We start from the raw sequence: 14,520 nt of genomic DNA on the forward strand, positions 1-14,520 counted from the left end.
CATCTAAGATCTCCTTAACCACTCGCATGTGATATTTGTTTTTGATGGTTACTACATTAAGCTGCGTGTAAACCACACAAAATCTCCATGTTCCTTAGTTCTTATTGACCAAAAGGAGATGAAAATGGGATGTTGCATTTAATAAGCCATTTTCGAGCATGTGAGCTACTTGTTCTCGATTCATCTTTAAGATGGAGAGGCACTTTATATGGTCTCAATTTCAGTGGTTTGGCTCCTGGTAACACGAGAATAGTATGATCATAGGATCTGGATGGAGGTATTTGGGTAGGTTCCTCAAACACTACTGCATTATCCTTAAGGACTTGCTTGATTTCGTTAGGAAGTTGGGTGTTTCGATCTTCTTCAATAACAACACATAATTGCATTAATTGTTCAGCATGTCCTTGTCACAACGATTTATTTAGTTGAGAAGGACACAATGGTAAGCATTCAGAAGGGGTGTGCTTTTAATTCCCCCGAGAGTAATCCTTTTTCTTGCATGATGAATCCTCAGTTTCTTAGTTTTCTTCAATTGACAAACATTGGGCTATAGTTAGATAACCAATCCATGGCCAGAATGAAACCACAACATCCCAGTGGTGGTATTCTAAACTTTTGTTTGAAATTCATGCCATGTGCCTGTCATTTCAAATATGACACTGAAGAAGTACATGTTAGGTGTTCCATCGGCTAGTTTCACCTCTGGAGCATGCACCTTTGTTTGATCCAATCTGTGCTTCTGTGCTAGTTGCTCAGTGATGATGTTATGAGAGCTACCACAATCAATTAGGATCATGATTGTTTTTTCCCACAAAGCCTTGGATCTTGAAGGTTTTCCTCATAGAATTACCATAGATAGCATCTTCACAAAGACTCATGAGTTCATTCTCTGAATCACTATTGGGTGTCCGATCTTGATCCTCTTCACTAGCAGAGACTACTTGGAAAGCCTCCATTAGTTCCTAGAACACATGCAAAGAAACCTTATCAACACATTTATGGCTAGGAGCAAATTTTCGCTCACATTTGAATTATAATCCATTGTCTCTCCTCATAGCTTTCAGACTGTCAAACTTTTTGTCTTATGTTTTGAGAAGATCTGGAGCCGCCCGCAAAACCCCGTCTGAACTATGAATTGTCTTGATGAACAGTTTGTGAATTGTGACAATCTTTGTAATCATCCTTATAAAATGGCTTCCTTGTGATATTGTCAAGTTCCTCCTCCTGTACAAGGGCCAAGCACAACGACACATCAATAGTTCGAGGTTGATGTAATCTAATAGCTATGCAAATATTAGACTTGAGACCGTTGACAAATCTATTAACTAAGAAAGTTTCATCATATCCTTTGTTATGAACTAACACTTTATGCATAAGCTCTTCAAACTTGACATGATATCCATGTAACATGAATAATTGTTGCAAGTACTGCTCATATTTGTTGATGCCAAACTTAGCATACACACCCATCAGTAACTCTGACCACTTAGGATCATCCCCATCAAATCGAGGAAAATTCATGTGAGGTGTTTTGGTATGACCAGAATGACGCCCCGAATTTTTTCCTACTTCAGCAAAGTGACAAATTATTGAAAAATGGACCGGGGAGGGGGTGGGGGTGGGGGAGATGATGTGCGTGTCAGCGTGTGTCCTTGGCCCAAGGCTTGCCTCTAAACCTGAATGGTTCTTGTCACAACCCCCTGGTGCTTCGCTGCAACGTTGTGCCCACTAGCCCACTTGTGTGCATTGGCTTGAGGACAAGGCGGAGGTGGTGGCCTAGATTCCAACATGTCCACTCGTTGCACTAGCTTGATGACTTGCTCGGCAAGGAAGTTAGTTGAGGTCAGCAACCGTGTCACCATTGTTGCCGTCTCACAATGCTCAATGAGAATTGCATACTGGGACTTGAGTACATCATCAACTTTACACGACAAAGCTTTGGTCTAGACAGTACAATTTGATGAAGTCGTAGCAGCAATGAGTTATTGGAGATCGCGGATCGACAGCTCTGCACCCGGACTTGAGCACATCATCAACCTTGTCACCCTCCACGCGCATTGTCGATGTCGGCTTGGTGGATCTCGTCGTGGTGAAGGTTATCCGGCAATTCAACCGAATGCAGGTACACCATAGGTGTTTTGCATCGAATTTCAACAGAGATCAACACCTTTTGCTGGGAATTTTTGCTAATCAAACCGGAAACACAAAACTTGGGCGAAATCAGAGTGGCTCTAGGTACCAAATGTCATGTGGTAAGCAATCCAAATAATTCAAAAAGATACCAAATGTCACGATCATAATGTCCTAGCAACACACTAGGCGGTATATCCTCGATGGGCTTGCCCGTGTCACTAGTTGAGTACGAGTACTGTGCAGTGCTAACGCACACTGAAACTCACACTTCTGCAGGCGTCCGTGTAGCCACTGGTCCCGCACCCTGTTTCCTCGCGATGCGCCATCCGACTATATCCACGAGCCGGTCGAGCCCCACTGTCTCCCACTCACTGATGAATGGGACTCGTAATAAGCCGTTCGTTGTGAGAGTTACAGCAGGAAGGGCACCACTCGTTCGTTGCTCGCCTCCGCTTCTGCCTCCGATTCCCACCTATCGCGCCACCAGTCCATCACCACTCCCAGAAAACCCTCCACCTCGCTCGGGCGTTGGTGCTCGCCCGATGATCACGTTCGCGGACCTGACGGAGCCGGTGCCGGGCGCCGAGCGGCGCGTTGACCGGCAGCTGTGGCTAGCGTGCGCGGGCGGCATGTGCACCGTGCCGCCGGTGGGCTGCAACGTCTACTACTTCCCGCAAGGCCACACCGAGCACGCGCTTGGCCTCGACGCCGGGGCCGATCTCTCCGCGGCGCGCGTCCCGGCGCTCGTGCCCTGCCGCGTCGCCGCCGTGCGGTACGTGGCCGACACGGACACCGACGAGGTCTTCGCCAGGATCCGCCTGGCCCCACTTGGCGCCACGGACGCGGATGGCGATGTCCAGGATGATGCCGCGGCGGTGGCCGATGAGGAGCAGGAGAAGCCGGCGTCGTTCGCCAAGACTCTGACGCAGTCCGACGCCAACAACGGCGGGGGTTTCTCGGTGCCGAGGTACTGCGCCGAGACCATCTTCCCGCGGCTGGACTACGCCGCCGACCCGCCCGTGCAGACCGTGATCGCCAAGGACGTGCACGGGACTGCGTGGAAGTTCCGCCACATCTACCGGGGCACCCCGCGCCGGCACCTGCTCACCACGGGCTGGAGCGCGTTCGTGAACCAGAAGAAGCTCGTGGCCGGCGACTCCATCGTGTTCCTGCGCGGCGACGGCGGGGACCTCCACGTGGGCATCCGGCGCGCCAAGCGCGGCTTCTGCGGTGCCGAGGAGGGATCCTTGTCTTTGACCGGCTGGGGCCGCTATTCGGGTCCGATGCGAGGCAATGCGAGCCCGTGCACCCGGGGCAAGGTGCGCGCCGAGGACGTGGTCGAGGCGGCGAGGCTGGCGGGCAGCGGACAGCCGTTCGAGGTCGTCTACTTCCCGCGCGCCAGCACACCGGAGTTCTGCGTGCGCGCCGCAGCAGTGCGAGCGGCGATGCGGGTTCAGTGGTGCCCCGGGATGCGGTTCAAGATGGCATTCGAGACCCAGGACTCGTCCCGCATCAGCTGGTTCATGGGCACCGTCGCCGGCGTCCAGGTCGCCCACCCCACCCGTTGGCCGCAGTCGCCGTGGAGGCTTCTTCAGGTACGGCACGACACTACACCCCCGCCAACAAATCATACAGTTGCTTTTCTGTACAGGTTTCAGGTTTCGCTCACTTGTCAATTTGGTAACTACGCAGGTGACGTGGGACGAGCCAGACCTCCTCCAGAATGTGAAGCGGGTCAGCCCGTGGCTGGTCGAGATCGTGTCGAGCATGCCGGCCATGCACCTCGCCTCCTTCTCGCCGCCGCGCAAGAAGTCCCGTATGCCGGCTTACCCGGAGTTCCCCTTCGAGGGTCAGCTCCTAAACCCGTCGTTCCTCCCAAACCCAATGGTGCACGGCCATCAGCACCATTATCATCAGACCGACAGCTACCATCCGTCCTTCTCCCCCTTCCCGGATTGTAGTGCTCCTTCAGGCATACAGGGAGCCAGGCATTCGCAATTTGGTCCATTTTTATCGGATCTCCACCTTACCCACCTGCAGTCAAGACTCATGTATCCGGGGCTCCGTTGCCACGATCATGTCAGTCCTGCAACGATCCCATTCCCACCAAGAATCAGCACTGACCTGACCATTGGGAGCTCACCGGCGCGCAACGGCGTCTCAACCACTCTGCCTGCCAGCGCCAAGAGGCCCAACGACGCCAAGCCGCCGGGGCTAGTGCTCTTCGGGCAGACAATACTAACGGCGCAGCAGATGAGCCGTGGCGACTCGGCAGGCGTCGTGAACTCCCCCGCGGCCGCCGGGTACAGCACGCGCAACTGGAACACCGACAAGGCGGGCAATGCATCGCAGGGCTCGGGCTCTACTGTCGTTCAGAACAGTGGCTCGACCGATAACACATCGTCGGAGAGACCGCGGCTGTTTGGAGACAATAGCCACGGCTCCGAGCTCGGTTTGAAGCCCGGGCAATGCAAGGTGTTCGTCGAGTCGGATACCCTCGGTCGGAATCTCGATTGCTCGGCGATGGGCTCGTTTGAGGAGCTCTATGGCCGCCTGTCCGAGACGTTCTGCATCGAGGGTGCGGAACTGAGGAGCCGTGTGCTCTACCGTGGAGCCGACGGTGAAGTGAAGCACGCCGGTGACGAGCCTTTCAGGTGAGAACCAATCCCTCTGCGTGTTAAACTTGCTAGTGATGAAATCATAAATTATCAGAATTCGGATGGACCGGTCTTTAACTTGGACTGACGCACAATGGTTTAATTTCCTCTGCCCATTTCAGCGAGTTTATCAAGTCGGCACGGAGGCTTACCATAGTAACAGATGCTGGGAGCAACAACACAGGGAGCTAGAGAGCAGCAGCAACCAACCTTGGGCGAGCATCGTTCGTCCATAGTATCCGTGCAGCTCAATGAGCCATCATGTTTTTTATTTATTAATGAGCTATCTTGTTCTTTCAATTGATTTCGGAACCAGTATGGCATAGCTTTCTTCCATCAGGGGAACCTATGCTCTTCGTGTCCAATGAGTCCGTCCAGTTCTCCTCGTGTAATCCATGTACTACTAGCATTCTTCTTGAAATTAGATGCATGTGGAGCAGTAGTTCTTGAATTCCCGATGTACTACAATGCAAACCGTGCGATCGTCCGGGGTCCGGAGACTTGAATGCCCCTCTCGGTCTCTCGGACCGTCTGAGCGGCGCCCTGCCCGTCGCCAAGGGACAAGCTCGCTAGCTCAGCGGCAGCGGCGAGGCAGAGGCAAGGCCTCAGTGTCAGTGCAGTAATGGGTGCCGCTGCCGCCGCCTGCCGGGGTATCATTGCATACAGCGGTCTCTGACCCCGTGGCCTCGTCTCCAGGCGTTTCTCTGCGTGCCCGCATGCTCTGTTTGATGAGCTCATCGTGGAGATTGAGCATCGTAGGGGCTGTTTGGTTTGTGACTAATTTTGCCAAAAATTGCCACATCTAACGTTAGGCAAGTTTGACCAACGTAGGTGAGTGTTTGGTTTAAGCCACATCTTAGGCAAGCCACATTTGGACCCCACATGGCATACACTTTCCTTAGGCTTGCCAAATTGTGGCTCTCATTTTAATAAATTAACCTTAGTCAAGTTTGGCAAAAATGTGTGGCAAAGTGTGGCAATGCTAGTCCTAAAATCAAACAGCCCCGTAGTATCGTGTTGCATATCCCCGCTGCCTTTCGGGCATAAATGCTCCAGGCTCCCGTCCTCTTGCTCGCTCAGGGGCGAGAAATTATTGCTTCTGTCGGTCTGACCTTGCTTAGCTGAGAAAGGATCGTCGCTCGAGGCCGACACCTCGCCTAGCAAGGGGGGAGGCATGGCACAATGCCCGGGCCAGCGCCAGCGCCAGCGGCGACTGCCTCTTTCACAAGAGTGTCACACGCACGTCACTATTTGGTCCACAGGGTGCGCGTCCTCACCCGATTGGGTTTTGTTGCGTTCCGCTGATATTTTGGCTGCTTTTGGACACCTTGCTCAGGTGCCTCGCTAGCTGTTCCCTCGTCACATTCTGAAGTACTCCATCCGTAAGGAAATACAAGAGCATCTACAACCACTTGCCAAATTCAACCCTTTAAACGCCCGCATCCACGGCGCCGACGGAGCGGGTACTAGAACCCACTGCTGCTTGGGCGGAGCAGCGTCGGAGGTGGAGTAGGTCGTCGGGCTGGCGGAGCAGATTGGGCAGCCCGCGCAGATCCACGCACGGGGCGGGATAGGCTGGCGTCGGGCAACATGAGGTGTCGCACCGAACCCAGAGCTGCCGCTCGTACCGACCCGCGAGCGCTCGAGCGCGATACGGAGCGCTATCTCATACTCGTTTTCGGAGTTGTTGTCGGAGTGGTTGTCGGTGCTTGAAATGCTCGCCGGCGCTAGGGATTGGACGGATTGGGGAAAAGCGATCGTCGGGGAGCGGAGCGGAGTGAAGTGAGCTAGGATTTGCTCAGGAGGGGGATTTTGTGGGGTCGGGATGGGCCTGCGGTGGGTCGGGATGACGTGGCGGATGCGCTTAGTGTCGTGGTTTTAAGACTGACAGTAGAATGGGGGTAGGTATGAAGAGGCAAGATCCTAACTATGGAGTAGTTGTACACACGAGTTTACGAGTTCAGGCCCTTTTCGGAGAAAGTAATAGCCCTACGTCTCGATGCCCTGGGGCGGTCGGCTGGATTATGTGTGTGTGTGTGTGTGTGTGTGTGTTTACAAAAGATGCGAACCCCTGTCCTGGAGGAGGGGGTGGCTTATATAGAGTGCGCCGGGACCCCGGCCCCCCTCCGTTATGCGAGGTTCAATGTACATAAAGGTGGAGCGTTACAGGTAACGTCCGTATTAAAGTGCTATAAATGGTAGTTAAGGCTATGAGTAAACGCCAGACCGTTGCTGTGTAGAGTGGCTTCAGATCTTCTGTTTGTCAAGTGACTTCTGTGACGGTCGAATGACATTGATTCTTCTGAGTGGAATGTCTTTGGTCGAGTGGATGATGGTACCCTTTAAATGCTGCCGGCTTTAGGGTGATGTCCTTGGGGAGGTAGTCTAGGTCAGGCCTATGACCCTACCCTAGATACATAGCTTCATCACTTAGGTCGCCTCATATCCGCCCTATATTTGTGCTAGATATGAGGGTTGCCGGTCAGGCCAGGAGTTTGTCCGCAATTCAAGAGGTCCGGTTGGGTCGATTTTTTACTGATCAGTGACCGAACGGCCTGCCCAGGCATTTGAGACAGGTATGAGAGGCCTGGCTGTAGATGCTCTAAGAGCGTTCAAATCATCAAAGTAGTAATCTAAACACTCTTATATTTCTTTACAAGGGAGTATCACATACTAGTGTTATGCATATTCCCTTCCACAAATAAGTGTATATCTAGAATTTTTAGGACAGATTGTGAAGTGGAGTAAAAAAATGCGTCGGGAAGATGCAAGCCATCATCTCTTTTCTTTTTAATTACCCCATCACCAATGATCTCAATGCATGTAGAAAGTGAGAAAATCATGTGTGTTATTGGCCTTGATTGTCATGTGATGGGGGAGAAGCCTTTTTTCTACTTTAAAGTGCATTGGAAAGATAGAAGTACATTCCTTTGTAGACAAATTTTAAATGCCAAACTTCATCGAGGGAGGGTGTGTGATACTAGTGTATGATACTACATTCACAGTGCAAAGAATCATACTAGCTTGAAACTATCATATTGACATCATTTATTGCCATACATGACACATACTAATACATGATTTAATATGATATAGTCTCATATTATTATACTTAATCCTCTCTCTCCTCATTTAATTATGCACCACCTCAATAACAATACCTTTTTTGTAGGAATTGAGGGCATTTATTCAATCAAAGGGGCTCCGACACTATCAGCCATAAGGCTAGTGACCAAGAAGCTAAGAGGGGAGTCCATCCAACACTCTGTCACCTCTAATGTGCATGTATACTTTGCACATAGATAGGCAGGGGCATTGGCGTGTCTCTTTACATGATGAATAAAAAATAAGTAAAAGAGGAAGTTAGCCCTTCAATATCAAGTAACACCGACGCTATTAGCGAGCGCAAAGAACGACACGAGTTCTAAAGATTAACGGCCTCCAAGCTGTCGGTCTCTATCTCCACCCGCAGAAAACCTCGGAGCTTTGCAAAAACCACACCTTCACGGAGAGAGAGCACCTCCACAACAAGTGGGTCTGTAACACCTAGAACAAATTTACACCAGGCACTCATGTAGGAAGTGAAAGATCGAGCAATGCCTCCTAGTCCACCCAGCCTAGCCTCCATGGATATCCCTGCATCTGTATTGATCTTGATGTCATCGTCAGGGGGTCTCCAACCGTGACCCGATAGAATCCTAGCATGTTGTTGTGGGAGGTCCAACAACGACAAGGCCTCCCTGGTCATTCTTATCGAGTTTACCGGATCCAAGCTTGCTCTGCCATGGGTAACATTGTTCCTCGACATATAGATCGCCCACATGACCGTGATAATTTTTGCTTGATAAGTGTCATCAAATCTAGGATCACATAAGATGTCCATAGACCATGTTTCTGTATGGAGTTCCGGGAGCTTAACCACCAGCCACTCCATCGCCTCCTTCCAAAATAGCTTGGCATCAATGCATTTTATCAATGCATGATACATATCTTCATCTCCATCGACGCACACTATGCACCATGTCAATTCCGCAATGTGTCTGTGCTTCAAAGTGCTCTCAACATCTAGACTTCCTCGAAGCACTCGCCACTAGAACACACAAACTTTTGGCACAACTTTAAGCTTCCAAAGTCTAGTACATAACTTTTTTTGTTTCTCTGAAGTTTCTGTAACCGTCTCTTCCTGTATAGCGGAATTCTCGTTCTGAGTCATTAGAGAACGGTATGCAGATTTCAAAGAGTAGACCCCAGACTTTTCTGATGTCCATGCACACGAATCATTTCCTCCCCCAATCCCTAACGAGATATTTAGGATGGCATATGCTTTGGGAGCAATAAAATGTTTGCTCACTAAGTCAATCGTCCACATGTCTCGATCCACATCAAGCAGCTCAGATACAGATGATACATTTGTGCTTCCAATGTCAACAGAAGGCCGCAAAGAAATAAGTCCTGGAACCTGGCTATCATTCCAAATAGACACCGAAGTGCCATCTCCAACTCATTTAATTAACCCAGATTTAAGAGCCTGTCTGCCTGCAATGATCACCCACCAATAGGCCGACGCACACTTGGGGATAGTGGCCTCCATGAATTCATTGTTTAGAAAATACTTGTCCTTGAGGACTCGAGCACAGAAAAGATTTTGGAGTTGTGATAAGTTTCCAGCCATGTTTCCCAAGCAAGGATAGATTGCAAAGTTCCATATTATGGAATCCCATCCCTCCAACAATTTTAGGCTTAGCGAGTGAAGGCCAATCAATCCAGTGTAAAGACATGCGATCGATTGAGCTACTCCACCGATACCTCGCCATGGTTGAAGAGAAACCTTTACAGACCTTCTTCATTAACTTGAAGTAGCTCACGGAGTGTGTCGGTATAGCTTGAGCCATAGCTTTGAGCCTCACCTCTCTTCCAACGCATGAGATGAGCCTTTCCATTCCTCCTTGAAGCTTGCTTCTAATCCTCTCACCAAGATGTTCAAAAGTTCCACTGGTAATGCCATCGACAGTAGTTGGGAGCCCCAGATAATGCTCATTAAAAGCTTCAATTGAGATGCTCAAAACTACTTTCAAATTCTGGCGCACCAGTTCAGGCATGTTAGGACTGAAATACACTGATTTTTTGTCCTTGTTTACACATTGACCCGAGCAATCACCATAGATCCGTAGTACCTCATTCAACCTGAGCGCACTAGACACCTTTGCATTCATAAAGATTAGACTGTCGTCTGCATAGAGTAAATGATTGACCCACGGTGAATGATAACTCACTCGAATTCCCCTATCCACATTAGTATCGCCATGGAGGTTCAATAAACAAGTGAATCCTTCTGCACATAGAAGGAACATATACGGTGAAATGGGATCGCCTTGACGAAAACCTCGAGAGGGTGTAAAGTATGGAAGCAGTTCCCCATTCACAAGGACAGTAAATCTGATTGAAGTAACACACTTCATAATCAATTAAGCAAAACTTGAGCTGAAACCCAAACTCAATATAATGGCCTCTACAAAGTGTCATTCCACCTAGTCGTATGCTTCCATCATGTTGAGTTTGATTGCACAAACATTGTTCTTCCCTTTCCTCCTTCTTCTCATTGCACAAACACTTTCACAAGCGGTCAAAACATTGTCGGTAATGAGGCGTCCAGGCATGAAAGCACTTTGTTCCTCACTTATAATCTCAGCCATAAAATCCCTTATCCTATTGGTAATGCATTTTGAGGCAATCTTGTACAACAAAGGACATAAGGATATGGGCCGATACTGGGATATGCATTGTGGACATCGCACCTTTGGTATCAACATGATATCGGGTAGGACTCCACCATTCAAAAAAATAATCCAAAATGGCTGGGACTATATCATCTTTCAGGAGTGACCAGTGCCACTGAAAAACCCCCGCCATGAATCCATCTACTCCCGGTGCTTTAGATGGCGCCATCTGGAAGAGCGTCGTCCTAACCTCTTCAGTCGTAAATGGCATGTCCAATCGATCATTTATCTGGCTAGTCACCTTGGGAGGGACAAAATTAAGTAGCGCATCCATAGGCCTAAAACCTTGGGAGGTATATAAGGACCGGAAGAACCCTTGGACTTTTGCATGGTTCTCTTTTGGTGTTTGACACATGTACCCATCCTCCCCCTCAAGATGTTCTATTTTATTCATACGTTTCCGCTGAGCAGCTTGGGCATGGAAATAACCCATATTACGATTTCCACGCAGAGCCACGGAACCCTGGATTGCTGCCGCATCAAGATTTCCTCTTGTCGGAGTACCTCCCGGAGCTGTTTGACCATAACTCGTTCTTCATCACTCGGGCCACATCCCACTTCATGGGGTACGAAGCATGAAAATCAAAAAAATTCCTATGAAACACCCAAGATCCAATCTAGGAGATGCATAGCAATGAGACGGGAGTGTGTCTACATACACTTGTAGACCGAAAGCGGAAGCATATATAACGCGGTTGATGTAATCGTACTCTTCGTGATCCAATCACGATCCAAAGCGATCTAGCGCCGAACGGATGGCACCTCCTAGTTTAGCACATGTGCAACTCAGCAACGTCTCCTCCTCCTTCATCCAGCAAGAGAATGGAGAGAAGTAGATGGGATCTCAAACAACACGACGACGTGGTGGAGATGGTGGTGGAGTTACTCCGGTAGGGCCTCGCCAAGCCATACCGAGAGAATATGGTGGTAGGAAGGGGGAGGGGCTGCGCCAGAGTTTAGGTTGCGGCTCGCCTCCTCTACCTCCACTATATATAGGGGCAAGGGCAGGGGGTGCAACCCTTAGCCCCTCCTCTAAGGAGGGGTGTGGCCTGCTACTTCTTGAGCTTGCGTTGGGTTTTCTCTTGAAGAGGAAAGGGTGATGCAGCAAAGTAGAGATAAGTATTTCCATCAGTTTGAGAACCAAGGTATCAATCCAGTAGGAGATAATGCACAAGTCACCGAATACCTGCACAAACAAACAACAACTTGCACCCAACGCGATAAAGGGGTTGTCAATCCCTTCATGGTTACTTGCAAACGTGAGATATGATAGAGATAGATAAACGGTAAAGTAAATATTTTTGGTATTTTTGGTTGATAGATCGGAAAGTAAAAGATTGCAAAATAGTAGATCGGAAACTTATATGATGGAAAATAGAACTTATATGATGGAAAATAGACCCGGGGGCATAGGTTTCACTAGAGGCTTCTCTCAAGATAGTAAATAATACGCTGGGTGAACAAATTACTGCCGGGCAATTGATAGAAAAGCGCAAAGTTATGACGATATCTAAGGCAATGATCATGAATATAGGCATCACATCCGTGTTAAGTAGACCGAAACGATTCTGCATCTACTACTATTACTCCACACATCGACCGCTATCCAGCATGCATCTAGAGTATTAAGTTCATAAAGAACGGAGTAACGCATTAAGCAAGATGACATGATGTAGAGGAATTAACTCAAGCAATATGATGAAAACCCCATCTTTTTATCCTCGATGGCAACAATACAATACGTGCCTTGCCGCCCCTACTGTCACCGGGAAAGGACACCACAAGATTGAACCCAAAGCTAAGCACTTTTCCCATTGCAAGAAAAACTAATCTAGTTGGCCAAACCAAACCGATAGTTCAAAGATAATTACAAAGATATCAAATCATGCATATAAGAATTCAGAGGAGATTCAAATAATATTCATAGATAAGCTGGTCATAAATTCACAATTCATCGGATCTCGACAAACACACCACAAAAAAGTATTACATCGAATAGATCTCCAAGAACATCGAGGAGAACATGGTATTGAGAATCAAAGAGAGAGAAGAAGCCATATAGCTACTAGCTATGGACCCGTAGGTCTGTGGTAAACTACTCACACTTCATCGGAAGGGCAATAGAGTTGATGTAGAAGCCCTCCGTGATCGAAGCCCCCTCCAGCAGGATGCCGGAAAAGGCCCCTAGATGGGATATCACGGGTACAGAAGGTTGCGGTGGTGGAAAAGTGTTTTCGTGGCTCTCTCTGGTGGTTTGGGGATATAAGAGTATATATAGGCGAAAGAATTAGGTCAAGAGGTGCACGATCTTATGCTAAGCTTACGGTTGGGTCTTGTCCATCACATCATTCTCCTAATGATGTGATCCCGTTATAAAATGACAACTCATGTCTATGGTAAGGAAACCATAACCATCTTTGATCAACGAGCTAGTCTAGCAGAGACTTACTAGGGACACGGTGTAGTTTAAGTATTCACAAATGTATTTAAGTTTCCGATTAATACAATTCTAGCATGAATAATAAACAATTATCATGAACGGGAAATATGATAATAACCAATTTATTATTGCCTCTAGCGCATATTTCCAACAGTCTCTCACTTGCACTAGAGTCAATAATCTAGTTTACATAGTTATGAATCTCACACCCATGGAGTCTTGGTGCTGATCATGTTTTGCTCGTGGAAGAGGTTTAGTCAATGGGTCTGCCACATTCAGATTCGTATGTACATTGCAAAGTTATGTGTCTCCATCCTTAATGTAATTACGAATGGAGTTGAAGCGGCATTTGATGTGCTTGGTCTTCTTATGAAACCTGGGCTCTTTGGCAATGGAAATTACACTAGTGTTGTCACAAAAGATAGTCATTGGATCCGGTGTACTAGGTACAACTCCTAGATCGGATATGAACTCCTTCATACAGACTCCTTCTTGTGCTACTTCCGAAGTAGCTATATATTCCACTTCACATGTAGATCCCGCCATGACACTCTGCTTGGAACTACTCCTACTGATTGCTCCACCATTCATAATATATACGTATCCGGTCTTTGACTTCGAGTCATCCGGATCAGTGTCAAAGCTAGCATCGACATAACTCTTTACGATGAGCTCTTTGTCACCTCCATAAATGAGAAACATGTCCTTAGTCCTCTTTAGGTACTTATGGATATTTTTGACCGCTGGCCAGTGATCCGCTCATGTATTACTTTGGTACCTCCCTGCCGGACTTATGGCAAGGCACACATCATGTCTGGTACATAGCATGGAATACATTATAGAGCCAATGGATGAGGCATAGGGGGTGACTTTCTGGTAGGACCGAGAGTATATCGACTAGAGGAGGTGAATGGGAGATTCAAAATTTCTTTCGAAAGTTTTGAACTGATCCCAAACATAGCAGCGGAAATAAGGTTTCGGGGAAGTGAAATCAATCAAGAATGATCTTCGAAAGCATATCCTCGATGAATGAAGCAATAACTTGACGAGCTTGCACTACAAACAAAAGACACATCCATGACATTCTGGGCCGAACGAATTTTTTTTGTATCATACATATGACACTTCTATGACGATAATTGTGACAAAACCCGGTATCATCATAGATGTGGTGGGCTCCTACTTCTATGACAAAAAATCATGACAAAAAATGGGCTTTTCGTCCTGGGCGGGCCGGAGACGCAGCTGCATGACATTCTTTGGGCCGTCCATGACGGAAAAAACCGTGGTAGAAGCGAGAGCGAGGAAAATTTCAGGGAGGTCCCGGTTACGGTGGGAGGTCGGGGGCCGAGCGATGCGCGTTTCTCTCGTACATGTACGCGTGTGTGTGCGAAGCGTTGGCTCTAACTGAACCCGAGCGAGGCGTTGGGCTCTAACTGAACCCGAGCGATCGATCGATGGCTGTTAACTGAACCCGATCGAGCGATTCCTTCGCTACTGCTGCTTACTGAAG

At 48.3% G+C, this 14,520-nt stretch overlaps 1 protein-coding gene across 1 annotated transcript; it reads left to right on the forward strand.

Annotated features, from left to right (window-relative positions):
- Positions 1-2,518: 2,518 nt before the first annotated feature.
- Positions 2,519-5,241, forward strand: LOC119317186 (auxin response factor 8-like). Its single transcript, XM_037591607.1, has 3 exons — positions 2,519-3,728; positions 3,826-4,787; positions 4,913-5,241. Exons 1-3 carry the CDS (start codon positions 2,676-2,678, stop codon positions 4,980-4,982), a joined length of 2,085 nt encoding a protein of 694 aa, XP_037447504.1. The 5' UTR covers positions 2,519-2,675; the 3' UTR covers positions 4,983-5,241.
- The last annotated feature ends 9,279 nt before the right edge of the window (positions 5,242-14,520 follow it).

The sequence above is a fragment of the Triticum dicoccoides genome, chromosome 6A, assembly GCF_002162155.2.
Source record: "Triticum dicoccoides isolate Atlit2015 ecotype Zavitan chromosome 6A, WEW_v2.0, whole genome shotgun sequence".
NCBI lineage: Eukaryota > Viridiplantae > Streptophyta > Magnoliopsida > Poales > Poaceae > Triticum > Triticum dicoccoides.